This window comes from Ammodytes marinus (genome assembly GCF_949987685.1).
Source record: "Ammodytes marinus genome assembly, chromosome: 2".
Lineage (NCBI taxonomy): Eukaryota > Metazoa > Chordata > Actinopteri > Uranoscopiformes > Ammodytidae > Ammodytes > Ammodytes marinus.
In genome coordinates, this window is record NC_137231.1 from 5478069 (window position 1) to 5505651 (window position 27583).

At 43.6% G+C, this 27583-nt stretch overlaps 2 protein-coding genes across 2 annotated transcripts in view; one reads left to right on the forward strand and one right to left on the reverse strand.

Moving 5' to 3' along the window:
* Window positions 1-1764: 1764 nt before the first annotated feature.
* On the reverse strand, window positions 1765-19803 carry ift81 (intraflagellar transport 81 homolog). Its single transcript, XM_080039553.1, has 18 exons — window positions 19511-19803; window positions 19263-19366; window positions 18420-18600; window positions 18234-18323; window positions 17970-18035; window positions 17540-17650; window positions 16661-16745; window positions 15089-15252; window positions 14883-14978; window positions 13354-13500; window positions 8632-8781; window positions 7609-7737; window positions 6340-6429; window positions 5391-5477; window positions 5215-5286; window positions 4052-4137; window positions 3754-3799; window positions 1765-2757 (listed from the first exon to the last, which is right to left on the reverse strand). The coding sequence occupies exons 1-18, from the start codon at window positions 19652-19654 to the stop codon at window positions 2575-2577; spliced, it is 2031 nt and encodes a 676-aa protein (XP_079895679.1). The 5' UTR covers window positions 19655-19803; the 3' UTR covers window positions 1765-2574.
* A 629-nt stretch (window positions 19804-20432) lies between these two features.
* LOC307258482 (breakpoint cluster region protein) overlaps window positions 20433-27583 on the forward strand; it is a 38076-nt gene continuing 30925 nt past the window's right edge. Inside the window, exon 1 of the mRNA XM_080038020.1 lies at window positions 20433-22623. Within this exon, the coding sequence (XP_079894146.1) occupies window positions 21276-22623 (1348 nt within the window). The 5' untranslated portion in view covers window positions 20433-21275. The remainder of the gene's footprint in view (window positions 22624-27583) is intronic.

The following is a 27583-nucleotide window of genomic DNA, read 5'->3' on the forward strand; positions in this document are numbered from 1 at the left end:
TAACCTCTCCCTGTCCCCTAACCACCCAGCTTTGATGACTGAATCTGAATTTAGGGCTGTGGGAACATAGTGATGACCCCACCAGCTTTTGTAGATTCACATACTAGGCTACTTGAAGTTGACACAATCCTCCCAAGACTACACAGGCATCCCGTTACCAAAGCCTCATGTCTTAATGTATTACTACCTCATTAACACCGACTCGGGGCCAGTGTTTTCCTTTGGCAGGAATGAATGCATGCTCAGAGTAGAGAACAAAAAGATGGGCCATAAATGAACACACGTGGACAAAGGATTTACAGCACAAGCCAATGCCTCAACATAAATCTTATCTGCGTGACACAATCAATGAACGGCATAACAACTGTAAAGGCAGGCCATTTGTCAGAGGGGCATGAGGGCAAGGGGTCAACCCCCTCTTTCTACATTGTGTTTTGTGGGGTATCATTGTCAGATGTTTAACAGGTCTGGCATGCATCATCTGTTCACACGTCTTAACAAGGCCCCAAGAAGCACAAGGTGCTGTAACAATTATAGAATGCCACTGCCCGGTTGGACATCAAGCAGTGGCTACAATGCACACTTGATCGGTTTGGCACAAACATCGGCTGTCAACAGTAGATTAAGTTTCTGCCAGAGGGAGGGTAGGATTCTGTAACATCCACAAAGACATTTATGGGGCATAGTCTATATGAGGACAGAAGTGTGTGTGCGATGTTACTTGATAAAAACACACACAGTATAAAAAAACTAGTCACACTTTGGTGCAGGAACGAAAATTGGTTCTATTCCAAGTTTAAAACGGGTTTACACATGAATAACAAAAGATAAAGAATTGGGACTATTAAAAGGCTTCCTTCACGTTAACAGCATCTGTCTTGTTGTATGGAACATGATCACAAGGCAGCATAATATTCCACATTACTGCAGTGAGAGAAAACAAACAATGTAATCAAAATACAATTACTCAATTGGTTTTAATAAATGACCTGTTCTACTGTATTGTGGAAGACATTTTATATTGATATGTTTTATTTAACTCTTGTCCCAACATTCATTATTTGATAATCGTATGATGCCTCTCATCTTTATTTCTGATTACTTTTGCTGTGATTAAATCAGCCTGCTGGGAGCTGACATCCTAGGTGTGGGGCGAGACCCTTAACTTCCTGAGGGGTTTGAAGTAAACCCATAATATCATTTGCATCATCCCGGCAACTCCCAGACTCAAATTAGCATTGATCCATTATTAGTCTTCCTACCATTTGACCATTAGGTATAAAGCAAACTGAAACCAGACTCTGGCATTGCTCTGATCAGGATGCACTGGCCTTCTCTCCATGCATGAATGCTGACCAGAATCATCTGTATTGTCTTGCTTCTACAGTATTCTAGCATGGCGCTTGCAACAGGTATTGACTGACTGTATATCTCATTCAGTTTTGATTGGATACATCTATCAAAATTGGGAATGTATGGATGGGCAATTGCATAATAGATGAGTATTATAATGAAACATGACTCAAAATGAATATTAAATACATTTAATAGAAATACATAGACAACCGAAATACCCAACTATACGTAAGTCCTAAATGTCACAGGCTATCTTAGAAGAAAATTATTTATTGTAGAAAAATAGTGTATGCTACGATAGATAATAGAAATAAGCCGAATATGATGAGTATTTCATCTGGACTGCCCAAAGCAGTTAGCCTGGCTCCGCCCGCCCGCCTACTTCCGGCCAAATTTTATTTTCCCTTCAGTAGTCAGTCTGGGTGTACAGCCCATTTCCCAGTTTTGCCGGAGATTCGACAGCCGGTCCAATCAGCGAACAGAGCGAGTGGCTGAGAACGATGACGTCGAAGTCGCGCTCCAGTTTCAGTTGCGGCCAGAAGCCGGCTCATGACACACGTGACGACCAAACGTTATGCGATTGGTTGGCTAATCCAGAGTGGCACTGGGCAGATCCAATAGTTTTAAACTTTAACAGACACCCGCCTCCATGAGTGAACGTTTGCCAATTACAGCACTGCCAGACCTTCTGTACAAATGAAATGAAGTACGATGGTCTGGTAGCACCAGGCTACAAAGCAGTATGATGTCCAAGTAAATTCCACAACTTCCAAGACCAAGGCTCTGGTATTGGTTGCCAAAAATAGTTGACCGCGGCCACATCCCAAGTGCCCCACTTTGTATGCTGTTATCTTTGGACACTTTGATTGAAAGTGTATTCTTAAACATGTGGCAAAATGGAGTCTCCAGGGGCTAGAGTAAGTTAAAAGCCTTGTCCCAGAACACTTGTCAATACATGTGTTCTTTAAGTTGTGGATTCACATAGCGCGTCATCACCAAAGGAGCTATTGGTCCGGTTCATAAACAAATGGAAGGAAAGATGTACAAAATAACTAAATGTGTAACAAACTTTGTACCTGGCCGGTTTATTGAATGTACGATATAGTAACAGTTTACACATAACAACTATATTGTAAAAACAGTGTATACATTTGACAGAAAAGAGTGAAATATTAAGTAGAACTCTGTGTAGTGAAGGTACTGTATTTGAGCGTGTCCTCACAGCACCAGTCTATCCTCTCCTCCCTCCTGGATGACCTGACCAATAGCAGTCTGGTTCTGAGCTTTAATGAAGCACTGCTTCTTGCACTCCATCAGCTGCTCCAGGTCACGCCACATCTTCATCTGCTCCATGTTGGCACTGTGGCTCTCCCTCACCAGCTTCTGCTTCTCACGTAACTTCTGGAGTCCACGAGGGGAAAAGAGGGCTTATATTAGTCACAGCCAGGGTTTGTACAGATTTTCAAGATAAATGTTAAGGACCTTGAAGCTTTGAATACAGTGGCTTGCAAAAGTATTCATACCCCTTGAACTTTTTCCACATTTTGTCTCGTTACTTACAACACATGAGATTTCATGTGATGGACCAACACAAAGTGGTGCATAGTTGTGAAGTGGAATGAAAATGAAAGATGGTTTTCATATTTTTTTTTTTTATAAAAAAAATGTAAAAGTGTGGCGTGCAAAAGTATTTAGCAACCCTGACTCAATACTTTTACACACCTCTTATAAAAGGCCCATGGCACACACACACACACTCACACGCCTGTCATGTGTTTGCCCTTCATTAATTCCCTGATTAATATAGCCTATCGCACATTTCTACAGGTCCACGTTTATGCAGGTTGAACAGGTGTTTTAAAGTTCGGGCTACGTACGAGTGTAGTTCATGTCAACCGGGTAACTTTAATCTTTAGATTATCTTTCATCACTCTTCCGTGGCTGTGAGTCGAGCCCCAGCACGGCGACTCCCCGTGTGTGTGTGTGCGCCGATACACACACACACTCACTCACACACACACACTCGCCGAGGGACAGACAGATTCGGCAGACTAGCTTTTATCATCTCCAATTAGTTTATTAGTGATGTAAAATCAATAAATGCGTGTCTCCAGAAAATAATTAAAAACTCTGGAAAAAAAGAAAATTTTATGAAGTATCAAAAAAAAAAATGTAATTAAATTTGAAGATTTAAAAAAAAAACGGTTTTCGTTTATTGATTTTTTTTAAATGGTTATGATTTACTAAACGGTTACACGTGTACACGTGCCCACCCCTATCTATTATATATGTTTATAGTATACACTACATCTAGATTACTTCTGTAGAGTATCTGTATGTACCCAGTCTGCCTTCAGACCATGTTTTTGATGATTAATAAAGGACAGATTCTCTCACCTTGCCAAGTAACTCCTGTTCAGAAATGTTTTTCGAGTACACTTCCCTACAAAGGAAGCAGAAAGATAGAATTCAAATACAATCCACTTGCAATTTCACATGTTTCACCCAGTGTTAAATAAAGGTGTGGTTCTTCAAATCAAGAGGTGTGGTAATGAGGTTCTGACTACTCCCTGTGCTGTATGGAAACATAAAGTGACAGCAGCTAAGCTGACTGTGTTGTAATAAGAGATTACTGAGGAGGGAAAAAAGGTATTTGTCTTTTGAGCAGTTGGCTGGCCTGGCTCAGGCTGCTCACCTGATGGCCTTCTTCTTCTCTTGTGGATCAGAGGAAACGTAGGCCTTCATCTCGTCGGCCGCCCGCTGGATTTGCATCTCAATGATCTGTGGAGGATGGCGATGGAGGGATCAGGTCACATGCAAATCAAATCATCAAATCAAATCAGTTTTATTTGTATAGCCCAAAATCACAAATACATTTGTCTCAGTGGGCTTTACATTTCATACAATATGATACAATATGACACCCTGCCCTTACACCCTTAGCTCGGCTGAGAAAAAACTCCCAGTAAAAACCCTTTACCGGAATTTTAAAAAAAAATTACGAAATCTCAGGGAGAGTCGACAAAGTAAGGGATCCCTCTCCCAGGACGGACATACTGCAATAGATGTCATAAGTAGAGAAAATCACAAAGGAATGTGATCATTGACCAGGTGATTACATGGTAATACTAAAGTAAAGTGTGAATAGTGTGGATGCAGGATGACTTCAGATGCTGCCAGAGGATCCACACCGTCTCATGCAAAACGCTGCCAGATTTTATGTTCACCCCTGTGGGTACACTGTACAGAGCAGCAAGTCTAATTTGACCATATCTGGCTTGTAAAACAGTGGGTTATACACCCACTCACACTTGATTTCTGTTTTAAAGGTGCAGTCTGTAGATATTTTGTGGCATATAGAAGTCTGACTCCAGATTGCAAAACTCCCGTTGTAAACCGTCCCTTTCCTATCATTACAAAAGCTACGTTGGCCTTCAAGGACAAGAAGCTAGTTACTAGACATAGCATCCCTCAGCATTGCCTCAAGTCTTTCCACAATATCAAGTGTTGAGGAGAATATGTATTTAGTTATTTATTCTATAGGACTTTTTCTTTGTCTTCCAATAGGGGCATTTCCCAAGGACGCCCACTATGTATAAAAATCTATCTATTCTTTGCCACTGTAGAAACATGGCGGTGCAACATGGCAGTGCACTCCTCTCCTATGTAGATATAAAATGCTCATCTAGAATCTAAGGTAATAAAATAAACAACAACTTTTATTTGCAAGCGATTATACATTAATTAAAACATTTCTTAAGATTATAATATTCCATTTATACCTAGTCTGTTCTGAAAAATGCCAATACATTCGACACACTGCACCTTTTATGCAAGCTATCCTTTTCAAATACTTGCCTGTGACATGGAGTTGATGTAATGATATCTGTTTTCCTCCTGTGCCGTCTCCTCTCTCAACGCTTTCACCTCCTGTGAACACAAAGACGTGTGTGTCGCTATATTAAAAAGGCATGAGGATAGATAGACATATGTAAATATAATTAAATTGATTGAGTGTAGGTAAATCACTATACCTGCTCTAATTTGGATCTGTTGCTCTCCAAACCGGCAGCACAACTTTCATACTGTGCCTTCTTTTCCTCATATTCGTGGCTTAGTTCCTGATAGGATAGCAAATCCAAAAAGTCATATACAGGAAACCGAGTGACAAACGGTTTAACACACAGGCATGTTTTACTAGAATTGAGACCAATACATAGAATAGAACATTTTCAACAGTCCTGACATACCCTGCACTGTTTCACATCACCATGACCGTGCAGCTTAAACAAACAACAGGCTCTTCCAAAAGTCTATTTGTGTCTTCCTGTTGCAGCTCTTCATTAGCAGACATTACCCAGTAAAGATGGAAGAGCGCTTCTGGGAACGCGCGTAGGAAAATGTAATCCTCCGCTTTATCCCAGCCATGTGGGGGGGCTTTCCCATTGTGAACTTTATTTATGGACTGTGAAAATGATTCTTAAATGGGCCCTGTCCATGATGACACACAAACACAATACACGTTAACTCGTACTGACTTGAGGGGCAGGCGGTCAAGACCCCACCATTCCTTTTTTTTTTTTTTTTAATTAAGGACAGATTCATACTTCATATTATGTCCTTGGAATATTCACATATGTGTGCTTTGGCGGGAAATATCTGAATCACTTGTGAGACGTGAGAACCGCATTGTACACTGGCATACAAACGACATCAGCCTATCAACAGTATGCAGAACGCATTTTTGGAGTATGAATTAATTACACCCCTTTTACATCAGGGTTGTCCCCAAAAAGAAAGACTTGAAAATCTGTTTTAATTTCTTGTCTGGGTCCGTTTATTCCTGAGTTGTGTGTGAAGGGGCGGCAAGCATGAGTTGTCATGGCTGCCATTTAAATGTGGTCCGGTGACAAAACTTACAAACGCAAATGAGTGAGTGTTGTGAGGATTCTACAAGTAGAGGTTTTAATAACGTGTGCTCACCTGACACCCTGCCCTCAGCCCTCGCAGTTCTTTTATAATTGGAGCGAGGGCTGACTTCTTCTCCACTATCATGGAGTTCAATTTCTTCACCTGTAAAACCAATAACGCACACTGCATTAAAACTGAAAAAAAAAAGAAACAACAACAAACACATACACCTTACATTACTAAAATGTAAATTGAAAATAAATGACATTTAATGCTGAGAGGGGTTTAATTTGTGATGAGATAATGGTGTTAGTCAGACAGGTTCAACCTCACTTTTTCTCAGTGGAAGAGGATGGAGAGTGTCTTTAAGCTACGATATAACCACAGTATATTCAGTATCCGTTTTGTAAGCATTCATTAAAACATTACAGATTCAAGCCTTGTAGCTTTGCAGTGCACATTTCCAAATGCCAGGGTAAAAGGTCCATGTTGGAGCGAGGGAATGTTTGACTTAATTTATAGGAGTATACTCTGTAGTTTGCCAAATGCACGAGCAGCCAAAGTGATCTTCAGACTCTACACAGATTGGAGTATGACCTAATCAGACCCTCTCTGCTCCCCGACACAAAATGAGGACAGGGTGATAAATAAGAGAAAGTAGCGTGGTGTGTAAGTGATGCTGGGACAATGCTATCCGTTTAGCATGTAGTATTTGCCTATTACTGATAACAATAGAGACCAGTGCCTGCTAAGAGACGCAGCAGATATCAAACAACTACAAATCAGACTTTATTCATTCAATGCCCTGCAAATAAACACGTGTTTTCACTTCTGTTTCTTAGACTTCTGCTAAAAACAGACATCAGGTGGAGTTACAGTATGTATTTTGGGAATAACATTAGGTCACCAAACACTGCATGCTAATAGGCTTTTTTCCCCCCCACAGTAGACGTTCTCATTTGTCAGAGTAGGAAAAGCACAGGTGTTACTATAGTGACAGCAGAGGTGGCTCCCTGTCACTCAGGTGTATCCACGTGAGACATGACAGTGTGACAGTGAGTCAGCATGCACGACACGGGGTACTTTGAAAGTGACGCAGGTACATGGATTTCAGCTATCACACATTATATTACTAACAGCAGTGTTTTTTCCGACTGGGTCAATGTCAAAATGGTCTAAAAGAATGATAATGGTGTAATTTGTCCTGCTCTAACTAACCACTACACCACAAGTGTCCCAGGAAATACATTTCTACTGACATGTTTGCTTCATAATTCACCAGACAACTAAAACAAATCAAATAAAAGTGAATATGTGTTTGGTGTGGATTGGTAAAGTTACCATTTCAGACATGTCTGACAGAGTGCGGTCCTTCTTCTCGTCCAGCTCGGTCTTAATGGCCGACACCTTCTCCAGTTCATCCTGAGTGGTGCTGTAGCCAGAGATGCCCTTCTCTGCTTCCACAGTTTGCTTGAAAAAAAAAAAAAAAAAAAAAAGAAGCACAATTGGTCACTCATCCATGAAAAAATGTCAGCAAGGAAATCAAACGACTCAACAAAAAAAAAATTAGTCTACAGTATCAAACTGTCTACCTCAATATGAGTTGTCAGGTGAGCGGTTTAACAATTTGAGTTCATTCTTTTTGGAAAATTATTTTATTCATAAATTTCAAATACAACACATTTCAGTTGCAGTGACAGAGCTATACCCACTCATCGCATCAGTCATTTGACTTTCTCTGTCCAATACAATTTATTTTATTTTATAGAATGCACAATGAACTAATCTAGCTGAAAAATATGTCTCGCACATAAAAGGGTGCAAGGAGAGGAGCTGTCACATCGCCAGCTTAACATCTGATCGGTAGGAAAACTTCCCATTGCTTTGAACAAATCCTAGTGTGAGATGCTGCAGACAGAGGAGGAGCAGCAGATGCAGCCGTCAGAAATAGCAGCACAGCCTGCGTCACAAAGCCAGAGAGTCAGGTGCTGGAAACGCACACAGGGGCGCAAAGACACTTCCAGGAAGCCTCTACCACTTTGCTGTTAACACCATTGGCGTGAATTGGGAGATCAAGAGAAAACGGCACATTTGGAATGGCGGCATAGGTGCATGGATAGGGGTGTGGGTGGGGGGTACGGTTTGAATGCTATGGGGCTCAGAAGGCAGTTAGGAGGACTTCTGACTGAGGTAACCTTTAAGTGATGATTGGTCAAATGGTCAAATGGTGATGAACAAAGTGATGATGGTAGGCCAATTAGGAAGGGCTTTCAAATGTCATATGCCATTTGCCCTGCTTGTCATTTTTTTATTTATTACTTCATTGAAAAGTCCAAAAATAAAAAGAGTGAATATGAGTGTTACCAGTTTCTGTTGGATGGTCTCATGTCTCTCCTTGAGAATCTCCTCTGTGCGCTGCAGGACTCCATATTCAATTTTCAGATCGGACATTTCTTGACGTCTCTTCTTGTATACTGTTTGCTTGCCGCGCATTCTCACCACCAAACGTTTTAACTTGGGAAGAAAAAAGAAAAGACAGAAGTCAAATGAAGTGAAATGGTGGGGTGTCTTTGCTTTTTCTGACATCTGCTGTAAATGAGCTGGCTGGCACACCACACAAGCATCCTCTTCTCAGTTCATATGATTGGCGGCTTATTTACTCTACACAGCCAGCAGTTATTTCTTTGAGATCTTAATTAGGTCTTTACCACTGATGAGGAAATATCTGTCTCCTTAGCTGCTAAAACCTACTTTCTTATGAAGGCTCTCTGACATTTGGTCCTGAGCAGGTCTACTGCAGATTTCTATGGCTCCCTGAGTCTGGAAACAACATTAAAGAGAACAGTCACAGTGAACCAAAACTGAGAAGTGTGCAGGATGTAAGACGCTAAAACACTTTGCAGAGTTGAGTGGAACTGCAGTCAGGTGATCACTATCTGTAGGGTTGGTTTCTTCTTCATTTGGCAATAATGGATTTTATTCCTTCTGCTGTACGTCCAGGTTTTGACTTAGCAGTTGAATCAACAATTGAAACATTTCGTGGGCGCTTTCTGAGCTCCTCCGTCCACTGTCACTTTGTAAAAGCTGCCATACCGAGAAATACAGAGAGAGTTTTGTGGAGCCAATAGGCTAAATCAACTTTGTATTAACTCATTGGCTTTTATGTAACCGACATTCATTTCTATGAATAAGTTACACGCTGCAGCTTTAAAGTAAAAACGTACATTCAGTGGAACCAATGTTCACATGGCCTGCAACAAGCGGAAAAATGTAAATGCTTTTTTCGGAAATTCAATGGAAGGGGTGTAAAATCAGTTTATATTTGAGAAAATGGTGTCTGGCACAGCTTATCTACTATGAAAAGGCGGAGGGAGAAGACAATGGGCCGAGCCATGGGGAGGAAAGGGATTAGAGAACAGCAGTGACTGGGGGCCATGCTATTGCTCTGTAACGGTCACCCTATCCCTTTCAGATTCACAGCCCCAGCTATGTACAGCAGCAGACAGCTTTATCTGGCAGTAGAATAACTGCTTTTAGTGGGTGTTCAGTCACTCCCCACCCTGGCTGTCTGTCTGTCGGGACTGGATCAAACTCCTCCACAATGAAGAGCAGCTATAAATGAGCATGGACACAGGAGAACAGCCCCAGAAATCGCAGAATGTGCTTCCATGTCCCTTGAGGGTTCTGTGAAGCTTGATGTGCGAGTGAGTGAGTGAGTGAGCGAGTGAGTGAGTGAGTGAGTGAGTGAGTGAGTGAGTGAGTGAGTGGGTGGTTGAGTGGGAGGGTGGGTGAGTGAGTGCAGGTGGGTGGGTGGATTCGAGTGTGTGTGTGTACATTTTACTTTGTGTATTTTGGGACATCAAGGGCAGGCACGACTGAGAGAGGAATTAGCAAAGAAGAATAAAAATGCATTGTGTTCCTGAGTGCCTTTTTAAAAAAACTGGTCGCCTAGACACCACTTGTCTCAGTGTTTTCACACCAAAACACACTCACATAAAGAAAAGATAGTAAAAGAATGAAATGCTGTAGCAGGTATTCCAAATAACTAGTTGTCTAAAATTGCATTAGCAGACCACTATCCATGTCCGTACCATAGAGTCTCTCCCTACCTTTAAAAACTACCTCGAAAAAACTCACCTCCTCTTCCGACTGGCCTATCCCACGTAACTATTCCACACTCTAACATAGTCAGTCATGTTGTTTCATTTTTATTTATCTATACATTTTCAACTCACTTGTTTAAACAATGCTTGCCTGTTTTAACTGCATTCTTGCTTGCTTTAACTGTAAGGTGTCCTTGATTGTTATGTAAAATTAATTATTATTATTAATAATATACCTTTAAAACAATACATAAAATGCAGCTAGTTCAAAGGAAGATGGCTACAGTATGTGGAGAAAAAGCAGGCATGTTACTCAGATTGGTGATGGTGTCTTGACTGCAGTAAGCCTAAATATAACCAGTGGGGATGAGGCCGCTTGATAAAGTGGTTTCGTGTTACTGGCTGAGCGGTGATGAGCAGATGCAGTCATCCCTCTCACAGAGACCCTGCAGTTGGTGGGTGGCATGTGATGACACGCACCCCCGGCACAATGGAAAATACCTCTGATAAAGTGATCATCTCCACGGTGGCCGATAGCCCAAGCCTACAGGAGGAGCCTGATAAAGACACGTTTGACAAAACATTTTTCCATTAACTTCATTCATGTCTAGTCTCGAGGGCCCTCTTTGTCTCTACACACAGCTCACTCTCAATCATTTCAGTCAGATTTAAGGGTATGCCAGTCACTCATTATTATGAAACACTGTATATTTCGGCAAGCAGATGTGTGCTTGTTTTAGGTGTGTACATCCTTGAACTGTTACTGTGTGAAAACCAAAATGGAAAAAGCTATTTCCCCGGAATGTTGTCAATACATGGGGGCTGGAAAGGGTGGGACAACTTGGTTGGGAGGGGGAATTATAAAGCTATGCTCTGTTTGCTAGGTTTTATTTTTGTATTAGGGTTTATTTTGTTAAGAAAAAAAAAACAAAGTAGTACTGTGAGATGCAACCATCTTAATCCTAAAATAAATAGATTTACAAAAAATAAAAATATTAATTGAAATATATTTGAGAACATTGACAGTGGCAGGAATACGGTGCGGCAGTAGCTCAGACCGTTGGGACTTTGGTTAGAGACCGGAGGGACAGCGCGGACCAATATTGTAGTGTAGACTGGTAGCTGGAGAGGTGCCAGTTCACCTCCTGGGCACTGCCGAGGTGTCCTTGAGCAAGGCACCCAACCCCTAAACTGCTCAGAGAGCTGTCTCTGCAAGAGCGGCTGCCCGATCTGACATCTCTCCAGTTAATGCATGTGCATTATATTAAAAACAGAGTGTCAGAAAGTACAAGAAAGAAAGAAAAAAAGTACATGTGAGCTACTATGTTTGTAATGTGGACGGTGGCATTGCAAGCATTTATTTTCCCCCAAAGTCTCATAAACATTTAGCTACTTCTCTTCCACTGCATTGCTTGGATGATCGCTAAGCAATCACTCCGTTCCTGAAAAGAATAAACATGCTCTGAGTAATTTTTTCCACTGATATACGGAACTTCCTTATTTCAGAATCAGTGATTCAGTTCATTTTGATAGTTTTGTCCTATGCAATAACCCAGAACATTTCTCAGAATTGAGCTTATCTTTAGAAAATCATAAAATAGATGGTGGAGACAAGAAATGGCCGTCCATGTTATGTGTGAATTATTCTTGCTTGTTTTAAGTAATAATCCTAATTTTTGTGTAGAAGTATCGCGGCAATACCGATGCTAAATCGGTTAGCGTCCAAATTCACTTTTCTTTGAACCCAACGCAGACAGGAGAGAGAGGTTATGATCAGCATTGGAATAAATGAAACGTGCTCCGTCCACAGGGATTGACTCGCAATTTCAGACATGCTGTATCTCTTTAGCCTCAGCGGAAAGCACCGCACTCACCTCATGCTTATCAATCTGCATCAAATACCAAGCTATAAAAAAAATCTCATCTACACAGTGCTTACGGCCACAGCACAGCACAGCCCCCCACCTATCAGCTACTCTACGCTTATAGGACTCTTTGTATGTACAGTATGTGATTGTGCATACTTGGCAACAGAATACGCATCAAGACTTTATGCCTTAAAGCTGGGGTGGAGGATTTGGGGAGAAAATGGCAGTTGGGATAGAGATTTGAATCCAAATACCTCAACCGCTCCACTTGTTCTCTTTGGTCCCTCTCCTATGGTCCCTCCCTGACACGCTCTACACCAACAAAGTTGTGCCAAAGTGAATGGACAGTCCCAACAGCCAATAAGAACAGAGAATCGGAACCTCGCAATGATTGGTCAAAGTGTACAGCTCATGTGAACTTTGACAAATCATACCCCAGCTTTAAGTGCAACAACATCACACTTTTTATTGCCCTGTCAATACTTTAGTTCTATACGTCAATGTGCTAGCACTGTGCAATGAGTAGTCCCATGCCATGTGTCTGACAGGGAGAGTACATCCTCGTCATGGGATATAAATACAAAGGTTTTATTCTGCAAGTGTATTTTAATGGGTCCAGCTGACTTGAATTAGGAGTGATTACTCTAAAGATTAGGGGGAAAAAGCCAACGTTTTGGGGCAGTTTGTACCGCACGGTTCCTTGTTCTGGACATTCTCTGTTGTGTTCTATTTCTAGCTCCGCATGGGAATGTGGGGGAGAGAAGGGAAAATGGATAAGTAACATTAGACAGTGAGGCCGCCTGTGTTTGGATAAGAACAGAAATAGCCTCTTGTGTTTTCTGCGGTTTGAAAATCTTCCTAGAGCGCACTTGGATAAGCTGGAGTTTCCGTAGGTGATGTCGGCAGTTAGACCCTCGGACGCAAAGAGGGGAGAATCGTTCGGGGGATGGGGGTCTTGTCTTTCTTGGCTTTCTTGGCTACTGGCGGCAAAATACTTCTAAGAAAACGAAGCAAGGCAAAGCTTAGGAGATCAACGTGGCTCGAGGGATCGGCTGATATGCAGAGACTGTATTGCGCGGTGCCTGACAGATGCCCCTTCCAAACAGTGTGTGTACCTCATCACCCCGTATGACCTCTTCCCCGTCGGAGGCTTGTGCCTGGCTGCTCCTCTGTCTCAGATCCCTCTCGGCTGCAGCCAGCTCCTCCCTCGCTTCCTGAAGCTCCTCCGCCTTGGAGCCCTTCCTACGAGTGATGATGGAGGCCTGAGAGAGTCAAGCAACAATCGGATATACAGACATGACAAAAGAGTTAGTGCTGGGTGACTGTTAACCCATGGGACAGTGAATGCAAGTGAGCAAAGGAGAAGTTTATAGGGCGAGAAATATCAGCTAATACAAACGTTTACCTTGGGAGATAACTATTAAAGGTGAAGTAAGTGATATGGTCCTTTTAGCTCACTTCCTGTCAGTGACAGCAGTTAACAGTCCCCTCCCTCGTCCCTACGTCACCACCACATGAGCACACAGCCGTCATCGTCAGATAGGGCCGCGATGGAGAGCAGCGAATCATCATTCACGGGGACAGAGACCCCGCCTCTTTATAGCGCTCTGTCTCCTGATTGGATCAAACGAGCGGGATACTCGAAATTTTAAAGGGCAATTACTGCAAAGCTGAATTACTGGGAGACCTGTGTTATGAACTGCACATACTGTTTAAGTGATTGCTGTATGAAAATAGAGTGATTTAACACAAAAATATCACTTACTTCTCCTTTAAAAAGGCACACTTCACTCGGATGTTTGATTTTGGATGTTAGAGTTGGACCCTACTGGGGGCGCCTTTAGCTCAGTTGGTAAGGCGTCCCCCTCCCGGGCCGGGCCCAGCAGCAGACCCGGGATTCCCACCCGCGGTCGTTCTCTGCATGTCACTCCCCTCTCTGCCCCATTTCACCTCTGTCTCTCTGCACTATCAATAAAGCATAAAAATGCCCAAAAAATATCTTTGAAAAAAAAAAAGAGTTGGACCCTACTAGGATGCAATTATGCCATTTGCACATTCCTGCAAAAGGTTTTATTCTGCTGATGTATATAAGTGGCGACAACATGCTAAGATATGCTGTAGCCAGGGAAGAAGAGTTCTGCTAGCAAGTAAAGGTGGATGTAAACCATGGATTTAAAATACTTTCAAAAAATCATCTTTGTAAATGTTTTATGAGGAAGTAAATGTGTTTGGAGGTACACCATGCCGTTTGCAGAGCCTGCAGTTAGTGTGCAAATCAAACTCTACATTGAATTCTCCTCGGGCCTTGCTGCTGTAAACAACTAATGAAACAGTAACTTTTCAGGTAGTTTTTTAACTTCAAACAGTGTTCCAAGGATCCAATTTTCTTCAGAGGAACTGTTGAATATACCTCAGAAAATTTTAACTTCTCTGCCACACCCGAAGTTACATACTGTAGTGCTCCTTAAAAACATGTGTAAGGCCAGACAGAGGGACAGACTTTTTTTTTTTTTTTTTTTTTTACTATGTAACACTTTATGTTGACATATCTTGTGTTTGTTTCCAAAAAATTACTCTAAAGGGCACCTTTAAACATCACACAACAACACATCCACAGACACTCAAAGTCAATAAAGCCAAAGACCTGTTGCCTGTAAAGGGTCATTTTGTCATCCATGGGGTCATTTCTCATCATCCTCTTCTCAATCAGCTGGTTCATCTGAGAATCCACTTCTTTGATCTGTGAACGTGACATGTAGAAAAAACCCTCAGACAGACAAACACGTTAGACTTGTCTCAAAGCGTGGAGGTAAACAGACTAGAGACAGGATGCTACATCCTGGGCCTGACCTTATCCTCCAGCTGTGTGAGGTCGGCCTGGCCCATGGCGGGCTCTGACGTGATCTTCTGCAGGTACTGCGCCGTGCGCCTCATGGCCTCCAGCTCTTTGGGGAGTTTCTCAGACACCATGTAGGAGTTGATCTTGATCTCCTCTTCGAGCCTCTTCATTAGGCCTGGAAGACACAATTCATACATTTTAAATCAAGCACTGTGGGCTTAATGACTTTGAAGCACAAATATCTTGTGTATAAATTACTGATATTAATTATTAGACGATTACTTCTACTGAACAACAGGAATCTGAATGTGAAGTTCTTTTATGGACACGTACTAGGGCTGCTCGATTAAGGCAAAAATCATGAACACGATTAATTTGATTGATATTGAGATCACAATTATTTAACATGATAACCACATTGACTCTGGGCTGTTCATTTCGTAACTGTTTGTTTTAAATTTACTGGAAAAGCTGTCTTTCAAACAGGAAGTGGATTTCATTGAAATGTTATATGGTTCAACTGTAAAATAAAAACATGACCTGGCTCAAAGGCTTTGTGAAAATCGATGATCCTATTCTCATAATCGTTATAAGTCAAAATTGTGTGTTTAAAATTAAATGGATTGCACAGCTTTAACACGTCCATTTATGCATTGATAAGTGATTTGAATCATGCAGCTCCAACCCAAAGTCTGCATTGGCATAGGTCATTTAAAGCCACTACGAGTAACTTTGTCCGTTGGCGGCCCCTTTGGACAAAAGCGGTAGTATTTTTACGACCCCAGCTGTCGCAAAGCAGTTTCCTAGCGCGTTCCGCCCATGTGAGAGTCAAATGAATAGGACGCAATATAGTGCATGTCCGTGTAGCCTATTGAAAGTGTGAGGGCACGGACTCTTTTCGGCTCCGTGAGAGTGGTTAGTGACTCTGCATCAACTATGCCAGTCAGTGCCAAACACACCTGATTGCAATGAGTTGATGCAGTGTCACCTAACTACTCTCACGGAGCTGAAAGATTACGTGTCCTCACAGAAAGCGAATGAACGAGAGACGGCAGTTAGTATGGATCACGATGAGGTAATGTGTTTATGTTGTTGTAAATAATGACTATTTCAGATGAATAATGGTAATCTGATGATGGTGAAGCAAAGTAAACTTTGTTTAAGTACCGCTCATTCATTTAGGAGTAAACACTGCAGTCTAGTTCGCTCCCGTGAATGTTTACACGTTATAAAAACTATATAAAAAACGTCTATCTTTGCACTGATGGTCTTGTTTGCTATTAAAAGGTAATTTATGATTATGAGAGGAAACATGAGGCCGTTTAAAAGATATTTAAATGTTACTCGGAGCTGCTTTAAGAATGTGTAAATCTCTCACTTTGGCGGAATAGGCCGATAGCGCATGTGAACCAAAGGAGACAGCTTTGACATCAGATAAGCTCTATTATAGCAAACATTAGCACAATTAGAGGGTCTCAACATAATGAAAGCCGATAGGCTGGCTGGGAGAACCCCTAACCCTGTGCTGTGTCCTTGAACTTCTCATGATCCAGCTGTGTCCTGCAGCCGACACTGGTACTCACTCTCTGGGCTGGCATCTGATGCAGCCCGGCGCAAATCCCTCAACTGCTGCTGCGATCTCTGCAGTCTCTGCTCTGCCTGGAACAGCTGAACACACACACACACACACGCACACGCACACGCACACGCACGCGCGCGCGCGCGCACACACACACACACACACACACACACACACACAATTACTCATACGGCTAATGCGGAGGGAGTTAACATTTGGCGCCCAGTGATAATTAGTTTGTTAAACTTTAGTGCCACAATTAGCAACTTATTTCATCGGTGATTCTTCTACAGATAATTTTTTCTTGATTAATACGTTAATCGCTTGGTCAGAAAATAGTGAATAATGCAAATCTATTTTTTTCCAACAATTTTTCAAAATTGCTTGTTTTGTCCCAAAGGTATGAACTTCCAATCATAAATGTTCATCAAATTTGAGAGGCTAAAAGCAGTTAATTTTTGACATTTTGCATGGAATATGATCAAAATTGTTGGCAATCTATTTTCTGACAACTGATTGTGACTGATTTGATTTGCAGTTATATAAAACAGACAAAAAAAGAAACATTCCCTCTTTTGAAAAGTTCAAAGAAGTTTCAATTGATTTTTTCTCAAGAAATCGATTTATCAAGTAATAACGATCAAGAAACAAGGTCCAAAAGGGTATTTCAATTTTATTGTGAAGTTTTAATAAAGGCTTAGGGCCTAAAGGTAAACCAATGCATTGAGAAAATAAAAGTAACACCTGAGATACAACATGTTGATTTTTCTTTTCATTCTCCCCGAGCACAGCAGAGGACAAAGTGTTGGTACTGCTCTATGATGATGGTGTTATGAATGAAACCAAGGTGAGCAAGGTGTGATAGTGAATGTGAAGCATTTACCTGGTTCTTCTGCTCTTGCTTCTGGTGGCTCAGTGACTCCTCTCTCTCCTTCTCCACCCGCAGCTGCCTGGCCTGTTCCAGCATGCGTTGATGGTTGGACACCGACTCCACCTAGTGGGCCAAGTTAAAATGACAATGTCATGATAGCAGGCTATCACATGACGGTCAGCAGAAAATAACCCACCAGCACCTCTAACAAGAGTCACGTTTCACCTTTTGGCAGGGGCCTGAAAGTTAAGAGCTGTTAAATCGACACCTCATTACTTCACAGCCATGTTAAGAGAGACTTACAGCCTGTCACATCCCTGTCAGGTGTATTACAGAAGCTGATAAAATGTGACTGGGGGTCATGTTTTCATTCCGCGGTGAACCCTTAGGCCTTCCGAGCATTAGGAGAGCGTAGGGGGCCTCTTAGAACAGAATGCCTCACCCTCTTCTTCAGCCTTTCCACACGTTTGATTAGTTGGTCTTTCTCCTCCTCCATCGCACTGATGTCCTGTTGATGGAGAAAAAAAGGGATCACTTTAATACATTACCCCAACAAACTTGAGATTGTTAATTTTTTTCATATTATTCACATGGTTAAAATTAAAATAAATAAACCGTTAAACAGTTTTATAACTTATGACTTATACTGAGCATCAAAAACTTGTAACTGTGACTGTAGAGAGTCACAGAGTGTGTTTTATTATACCTTTCTGATTTCTGCCGTGGAGAAGCCTGAAGTCCTCAGCTGCTCACACTCCTTGTGATACGTCTTAAAACCTTCCACCAGCTCTTCATACTGCGAAAACATACACACATTAATGCATTTCAAAAGACATTTCCAACACTAGGACATGAAATGCAGACATGTGTGTGCATGTAATGTATTGACAACCTGGTGATTGGTGTCATTGATAATGTCATCCTGCAGGAACTCTGCAGGCACCTCCAGTTTGACCAGAAAGCGGGCCAGGTAAGCCCTTTTCTTCAGCTCAGGGAGCCTCTGCAGCAGCCAGTGGAGGATAGGATGCACCCCGGGCTTGCTGCCAGTCACTAAACCCTGTCTAAAGCTGCTCCTGCATGAGCGAGAGGGGGGGGGGGGGGGGGGGGGGGCGGCACATCATGAAAATATCCACAGCAGCACTAAACATGCACGTATTCAAAATGTTATTTAAAAGGGCACACAGTATGCTCATTTAGAATCAAAATGTATTTGGGCTTCTACTAGGAACTGTTTTCATGGTGTAGTGTCCAAAAATCCCATTCATATTTCCCATAGTGCCATTGAACTGAATCTCTTCTTTTCAGCCTTTTCCCTGCGTTCCAATACCCATACTTCCACACTATTAACAAGATTGAGGATGTCCCAATGCATGTCAAATGCAGTATGCCAAAGGTTCTGCTTGAAACGCCCTGCCTTCCAAACAGCCCAGGCTGCTCTGATAGGCCCTGAATCAAACTGCCGGTTTGCCAGATATTATTTGGAGGTGAGCTTATCACAGGATAAGGAGGTAGTCATAGGTTAGGTTGACAATGAGGGGTTGTGGCTTCTCCTCTTATGAAGTCATAAGGGGAGACCAATCTGAGTGGGGTTTTTGAACACATGTTTTCAGAAAGGTGGAGAAAAAGCGAGGGTTGTTTTTTTCTCATAGTTTGTGAGTCTCTCGTCACACTCGGGACTCGTATTATGTTGAAAAATAGTATTTTCCATCAGTTGACCTTTAATGTAATCACTTACACGTCAGAGGGGTTGCCAGGAGGTTTGTACTTCAGTATCCCCAGCAGAGCACATATTCTCTTGGTGGTCTGTTCAGGCATCTCTTCGCGGATATCTATAGCTTGCTAAAGACAGGAGCAGCAGTAAATAGCGTTACATAGTTCACATTAACCAATGAATGCCACACACAGGCTGACAATATCCATCACGTTGCACGGACACAACTGGACTAAGTGAAGTGTGAACAGTGGTTGAAGCCAGTGTCCTACCTTTGGGTCTATCTCAGCCAAGACATCGTTTAAAACCTGCAGCAGCTGTATTGGCTCCAGGGAGTCAAACGTGATGAGGTTAAAGTTTTTCCTGAACGGGTCACTGTTGAGTTGCTCAACGATGAATTTCAGCTGCTCGCTCATCTTGGTAAACGTACCAAAAAATGTGCTTGCTGGAAGTGAACGGGTCCCCTTCTTTCGCGGGATTAGCTAGCTAATTTTTTTAGCTAACAAGTTAGCTCTGGACTGTATCGTCGATTAACGAGCCAAAAACCTGAAGTGTAACCTCTAAAACTAGCACAACAGACTTGCTACTGGTGCGGGCAGACAGCTATATACAAAACGGGAAAGCCAAGTTTCCAATACATGCACTTGTTGGCCTTTGTAAAGTATTAGCGGATAGACAGACAGACAGGCGGTGGAGGAGGTTGTTGTCAACAGCCCCATGGAAACCAAGGCGCTGCGGGTTGGTTGCTAACAGGAAGTAGCTCTGGGGGCGTTAAAGAGGGTTGTGTTGCGCTAATGTTGCGCAAATAAAACTTATATGTAGCTTAGGCCTACTTTATGGACGAAATTTAAATACCAAGAAACAGCCTTCGTCTGCTGTAACGCGTGGTAACAATACTATAGCTCACATAGCTTATATGTAGGCGAGTTAAATATAAAGTTACCACTCGAATATCCTATGTTCGTAACGTTGGACTTGAACAGTGTGAACTTTTGCACAGTCAGCAGCAGATGGCGATGTTTGCATGATGAGGCACGGCTTCACGTTGCGACACAATGAACTTTGGTTGGATCAATCATAGCATTACCATACTGGAGGGACAAGTGTGTTGTGTGTGAGAGAAACACATATTTAGAGCTTCGGTTGGACAGGGGAGAGGGCCGGATGAAGCCACTTGGTGTATTTTAGCACCAAGTAAGCTACAACTTAATGCTGAATTTGAGCAGCAACCAGCTAGAGGACAGTTGTTTTGGAAACTCGGGACCTCGTTTTTCCTCATCCACCTGGGCTCGCTGTATCATCTTGAAGACAACACGTTCCTGAAACTGATTTAAACCCTCATGTGGACCACTGCCTAAAGTCTCTCTCGTTAGAGCATAGGCGTCTTTTGGCTGTCAGGGCGCTTTATTTTCACCCGAACTTGTGTGTGTGTGTGTGTGTGTGTGTGTGTGTGTGTGTGTGTTTTAAATCGTGATCATCAGCTTTCACTGGGCCACCTGGGAACTGATTTTTGCAGGCTATCCGAAACAGCATTTTTTCTAATCAGATTTTTTCTTTTAGCCTATGTATTTGGAGTGTGAACCTAAATCACATCCATGTGGCCCCTCCTCTTTCTGCTGACTGTGTATCACTGACGGGAGAGCCAAAACACCAGAGAGCGGCGACTCACACTGACAGAAACCACGCAAACACACACGCACACGCAGAGGAAGACCGAGGATCTCCAGAGAGAAGAGGAGCACACGACAGAATCGAGAGAGAATAAGGATAAACTCACATTTCTTGGACTATACAAAAGGAGTACAAAGACAGATTGGAACGGATTTTGTTCTTGTGCTTGTGAGTAAAGACTGTGTGAGTGAACTAAACAGCTTGTCCTCCTTGTAAAGTGGATCCTTCCCTTCCTCACTTTGGAGAACACTTTCCCTTTTATCTCGATATAGCATGTAAGCTTCCAGTTGTATACAGCCGAGTTCAGTTCATGCTTTACAAATGTCTATGTTAGTGGATTGAGTAGTTTACAGGAGAGTAACAACTATGGTTGAACCTGTGGGCTTTGTGGAGGCGTGGAGAGCCCAGTTCCCTGAGTCAGACCCCCCTTGCATGGAGCTGAACTCCCTGGGGGGCATCGAACAGGAGCTGGACAAGTGTAAGACGGCCATCAGGCACCTGGAGAAGGAGGTCAACAAAGAGCGCTTTCGCATGATCTACCTGCAGACTCTGCTGGCCAAGGAGAGGAAGTCTTACGACGGGCAGCGATGGGGATTTCAAAGGGGAGAGCTGCCCGGTGGTCCAGACGGCCAGAGGTCCCACACAGAAGAGGCACAAGGTGAGGAGCAGCAGCAGCCTGGGCCTCCTGGTAAGCCAGCCAGATGCAAACCAAATCTGGAGGTAGCGCTGGATGGCCAGTCCCCGGCCAAACTGAAGGGCGGAGGGGTGTCACCCGTACGCCAGGAGCCAGAGATTCCCGATTTCCCTCTGGGCACGGGCTCGGTGGCAGCCCTGCGGTCCAACTTTGAACGCATCAGAAGGGCCAACTCACACTCTGCAGGGGACGGCAGAGGGCTGTCGGTGATGGAGAAACCCTTCTACGTCAATGTGGAGTACCATCACGAGAGGGGGCTGGTCAAGGTCAACGACAGGGAGGTCTCGGACAAGATCAGCACCCTGGGCTCTCAGGCCATGCAGATGGAGCGGAAGAGGTCCCTGCACTCGCTCCCTGGGAACCTATCCGCCGTCTGCATGGGGGACGTCATCAACAACAAGGCCGTCCAGAGGGGCAGGTCCACCGAGGGAAACTGTAGCTACAACGGGTCGTATGAGGACCCAGAGGTCAACCCACAGTTCTCCAACGACGGCGCCATCCGTTCCACTGGGGGTAAGCCTGCAGAGTGCCAGGCTTACACCAGCGTCTATGTCGGGGGAATGATGGCCGATGGGGACACTCGGGTCATCCACATCAGGGACCACAGCAGCGTAGAGGAGGACACTGCGCACCTCACCTGGCCCAGGCAGCGCTCCTACTCTCCGGGCAGCTTCGACGACGTAGGGGGAGGCTACACGCCGGACTGCAGCTCCAACGAGAACTTGACATCCAGCGAGGAGGACTTCTCCTCCTCGGGCCCGTCCAGCCACGTGTCCCCCAGCCCCACGGCCTACCAGATGTACAGCAGGGAGAAGAGCCGCTCGCCCTCGCAGCAGTCCTTCGACAGCAGCAGCAGCCCCCCCACGCCCCTGTCCCTGAAGCGCCTGAAGAAGCAGGCCATGGTGTGTGAGGCCTCCATAGTGGTAGGGGGGCGCAGGACGGGCCAGGTCTGGCCCAGCGACGGGGAGTCCACCACGTCCAGCAGGACCTCCCATGACAACAGCGTTCAAGGAGATCTGGGTAGGTCTGCACTACACAGATGTTCCCCCAAAGCCTTTCATTTCCATGATTAAAAACATCAGTGTTCTAATGCGGTAGAGATGATAAAGTACCAAAGAGAACATTAAAGGCCCTCTCTAATCACTGTCTGAGAGATGTCTGTGCTTGCCCTTGCTGGCATTGATCCAGAAAAAAGTCACTGATGTGCACCTGCTGTCTTTTTGCAAAAATGATTTGATTTCTTTGATTGGTTTCTTTATTTCCAGCTGCTTTACTTTTTTGAGGGAAACAGAGCTATTATGACTAAAGTGGCCTACAAAAAGAAAGGACAGGCCTGTGTGTGTGTGTTAGTTAAAGGTGGAGTCATTGATACTGGAGGATTCTTGTGGGCAAAATCCCTTTTTGTCAAAATCATTGTACAGTATGTGTCCTCACAATCCGTACTGTTTGTACCCTTTGAAAAAATCCAGTGTTAACACACAGCCTAGGTTCTATACACTGGTAAGTTGGTGGGCCCCCTTTGTTTACATCAGAAGCGGATCGTGAGGAGATATTTAGTGAATCACTGAATCCACCTTGATTAGTCTTTGGATAAGTAATCCCCAAAAAGCTTTCCACCTTGTCTGGGCCCGTCAAAAGTAAATTAGCCATTAAAGGCAAGATGGACTTTCAACCCACTGATTCATAACAGTAACCCCAGTGGTTTTTACAGTTCCTTAAGCTAGTGTTTTCTTTTAGCCCTTTGTAAAGCGTGGCCTGCCCTCTCTTTGAGTGCTGCACACTCTCACAGGGATGCTCTGACCGAGACAGTGGCTACCCCCGGGCTTCCCAGTCGCTGGGCCCTGTCCACCCTGAGTGTTTTCCTGTCAGCACGCATCAGTGTCGTTGCCCTTGGTGCCCAGTAATTAACTTAAAGGGGTTTGTCTAGCGTGATACATTTAGGGAGGCTCTTTGTTACGGGAGGAGGCTCGGGAAAAAAAAAGCCCTGACAACTCTCTCCACTCAGTCAAAAAAAGGAGGATCGTGGGGCTTAAAGTGTGTCATGCGGCTTCCAATCAAAGCGCCTGCCATGCGGTGTTTCCTGTTGTGATGTGTGAGCACAATAGGAGAATCACTCATTGAGCGCGAGTATTGACATGCTAACAATATAACAATGTTAAGTGGGATAAGGAGAGTGGTGGGGATAACTTGGTTAATGCCAAGGACAGAAGGAGAGGGAGGGGAGCCAGTGTTCCTCTGCGGAGAACGTTTGTCAAAGTGGAACGACAAACGAGGACACACGTATTGTTGCTTTTTGCCGAGGCCAAATGCTGCAGGATTGGGACACAGCAGAGCGTGTATTAGGAGGATTGCAGATGGGAAATTGTCTGCCGTCCACCGTGGGGTCAGATTAAGCAGATGAGCAGAATAGGGTGTTGTTATATAAGGTGATCCAGTCCTAAGCTCTTTGACACAAAGCATGTGACAAACGAGCAGATCCTCCATGATATAATCGGCCATGAAGTGTATAAGCCAGCATGCTGCTCAGATGACTGAAATGCCCAAATCCATTCCACCATGGTCTGCAGATATTTACAACCAACACACTGTCAGGGTGTTTGGTTTTTCACACCCTACTTTGAGGGAAAATAACCAAGAGCAGATGCATAGGAAGTTTCTATTTCTCCAAAAAACTGAACACATTTATGACTATGAGTACCTTTGATTTAAAAACACCCCAAGGAAAATGTGGTTTCACTTGAGCAATGTTGAAAGTAAAATGTATTATTGCACTTCAAGGATGTTGGGGAACTTTATGAAGAGAGAAAGCATGATCTTGACTTGTTGTCCAAGAACACGGGATGCTGCATGTATTTCTCATAATGCAACCCACTCCTTATTTTTTGTTATTCCCCCTTTTTGTCTGGTGAATGCTTACATCTTTTTAAGCTCCGTGTCCACCAGTTTGTAAAGCAGGGTTTCTTGTAGATTTGTATATTTCTAGGCATAGACTAGTTTCCCTGATGATAACACCATGGGATCATCAGGGGTGATTTTTCTTGGACTTGAGAAAGTCATTTAAGACATTATACAGCTTGAAAAAAAAAAGTAAACTCTGGTTCCCCTTCCTTGCTTTTTTCCAAAACCCTCAACTCCATCTAAAGAAGTCAGGGAGATGGAAGTCTGTGTGAATTGATTGGAGTAAGTGGACCTTGACTTCAGAATGTATCTGATCTGTCTTTGGTCACACTGCTATTTCTGTGGTCAACAATGAGCTCTCATGCTCATTACACAGAGCAGTGTATAGACATCCTGCCATCAGTAAAACAAACTTTATTATGTGTGAAATGTGCGGATGTTCTTTTTTAAAGCTATAGCCTGGTCCTGACACCATGCTGCAGAGCCCCGAGGATCCGCTTTGTTCCACACTTGTTGCTGACATAATGCCAGCTGCCTCATGTGGACCCTGCTTTGTGGATTATATACCAGAGAGTCTGGATTTATTTTTCTGATGTTGTAATAACATTACTGTGCACGTTGCTGGATTAGGGCCGTGGGCAGGCAGGCGCTTCAAGGCAAGTTTTTATTGCAATAAACCGCTCTTTGTTGTGGTAAGTGACTTTTTTTAAGGGACACATTGGAAACTTTTTTTTGTTCTTGTATTTATCATAAAGCAGTGCAGCGCAGCATTCACCCAAATCTATTAAATTGGCTGAGGAAAACGATCTAAATCTCATTGGTGTGTGGACCTCTTGCTCCAGTTAGCTAAGCATTGTGCAACAGTAAACTTCAGTAAACAGTTTAATAAACTGTGGTAATACCTAAATCAGGCCTTCTAGACTGTAAGATGTATGTTTATGTTCTGCGCCCTGTCATGGAATATGTGAACGCTGCAGTAGACAGAGAAGTGACGCGGTCTCTGCTGCTGTTGTGCGAGTGCTGTAGTGTCTGGCGCAGTGACAGTCTGTGTCTCTGCCTGGGAAATATGACTAGAACACCTTCTAAACTGACACAAACAAACCCACACTTGTCCTGCCGCTACCCTGCATCACTGCACGAAATCCTAAAGCTATAGTGCGTAACTGTTTAGTGTAAATGAATGTTGGTTACCTTCAAGCCATCGCCAAACGAGTTGACTCAAAGTTGATTAAGCCTTATCAGCTTCGCAAAACTCTCTCTGTATTTCTCAGTATGGCAGCGTTTAGGAACTGGTGTCCCCCCCCTGACATTGGCGCAGGAGCTCAGAAAATCCCAAGAAGAGCCCAAGAAACGTTTCAGTTGTTGATGTTAGTGCAAAGTTAAAACCTGGACTTATGGCAGAAGGTATGAAGTCCATGCGCGATCACAGAAGGCTTACCTCATGTAGATGCATCAACAGTGTTGTTGTTATAACCCAGAATTCCTCATGGCGGGGCAACAGAATTTACGCACTTTAGCTTGAAGTGAAATGGCCTAAAATAGACACATCTCAAGGGATTTTTTTTTTTTAAATCTCTGAATAGAAGAATAAGTGTTGTGTGGCCTCTGGTTCATATCTAGGCCAGTAGTGGAGCCTTTCTTTGCTTAGCTACTGATTAGCTGTGGGCCTTAAAGGAGGCCAACTCTCTGATGGGTCTATTTTGCCATCATTAATTAGCATCATGACACTGCAGCGCTGTAGCAGGGGAAGGATCTGGAGTGTGGAGTGTGTGTGTGGACTGTCTGTCTCCTGGCTAATGTACTACACAGAGAGGGCATAGAGAGGGGAGAGTCCGGCCAAAATAGGAGATGATACGTAAATCTCACCATTAGTTTCATCGTAATCCCTCTGCGAAAAAAAACCAGGATAGTCCTCTAGGAAGCATTTAGCTGAGCCTGCCTCAGAGGAGGGATATGGCAGAGTCCCTTAGACAGGTCTGGTGGATGTGACATTAATAGAAGGAATGAGGGTCCGTCTGAAAAGGTGATGAGGTTGGCATTAGTACTTGCTGCCTCAGCAACCGGTGCCCGTCCACACCACTGGCTAATTGCAGACTCATGAATATTTGAGGCTCCTGAGGGAAGCCCAGACAGGCCTTTCATTGTACCTGCATATCAACATCTGAGGTTTGGTGGTCAAGGTATAGCCAAAGAATTCAGCCTCTCCCTTTTCCTGGAGTAAATGTGAGCCGACAAGAGGAAGGGCTGGCAGCTCGCGGGGGCAGCCAACTTTGCCTCTCTGTGTGTGTGTGTGTGTGTGTGTGTGTGTGTGTGTGTGTGTGTGTGTGTGTGTGTGTGTGTGTGTGTGTGTGTGTGTGTGTGTGTGTGTGTGTGTGTGTGTGTGTGTGTGTGTGTGTGTGTGTGTGTGTGTGTGTGTGTGCACTCGCACAACTATTTTTGTGAGAACTAATTCGAGTTTTTAGACCTCAAGAGTGAGGACATTTTTGGATAGTGAGAACATTACGTCCGGTTGTAACTTCGGGACAGGTCTTCAGCGGGCTGTTTAAGGGTAAAGAATAGGTTTTAATGTTCAGGTTAGAATTAGGTTTAGGTGGAAGGGGTTAGCCATTTTGTTCTAGGGAATGCGTTATGTCAATGAATATCCTCACAAGTATAGCCGTACAAACGTGTGTGTGTGTGTGTGTGTGTGTGTGTGTGTGTGTGTGTGTGTGTGTGTGTGTGTGTGTGTGTGTGTGTGTGTGTGTGTGTGTGTGTGTGTGTGTGTGTGTGTGTGTGTGTGTGTGTGTGTGTGTGTGTGTGTGTGTGTGTGTGTGTGTGTGTGTGTGTGTGTGTGTGTGTGTGTGTGTGTGTGAGAACGAAGGACACCTGTTGTTCTGTGCAGTGTACTGGGTGAAGTGGTGAAAGGCTGGCAGGCCATCACTAGACCAGGCCAGGCATCGCCAGCTGCTCTCTGACTAAAAGCGCCATGAAAAGCCTTTTTGTTCAGCTGGATCATGAAAAGAGACTGAACAAAAACACTTGTTTAAAACTCATGCATGACTGTTTCACACACTAGATTAGTCCTCTGTTCGCAATACTAACC

Coding starts and splice junctions, on each gene's coding strand:
- ift81 (XM_080039553.1), bottom strand. CDS start 19,654: ATGAGCGAGCAGCTGAAATTCATCGTTGAGCAACTCAACAGTGACCCG. Junction 17,651..17,969: donor TGGAAAGGCTGAAGAAGAGG/GTGAGGCATTCT, acceptor TTGGCCCACTAG/GTGGAGTCGGTGTCCAACCA. Junction 8,782..13,353: donor AGGTCATACGGGGTGATGAG/GTACACACACTG, acceptor TTTCTTCCCAAG/TTAAAACGTTTGGTGGTGAG.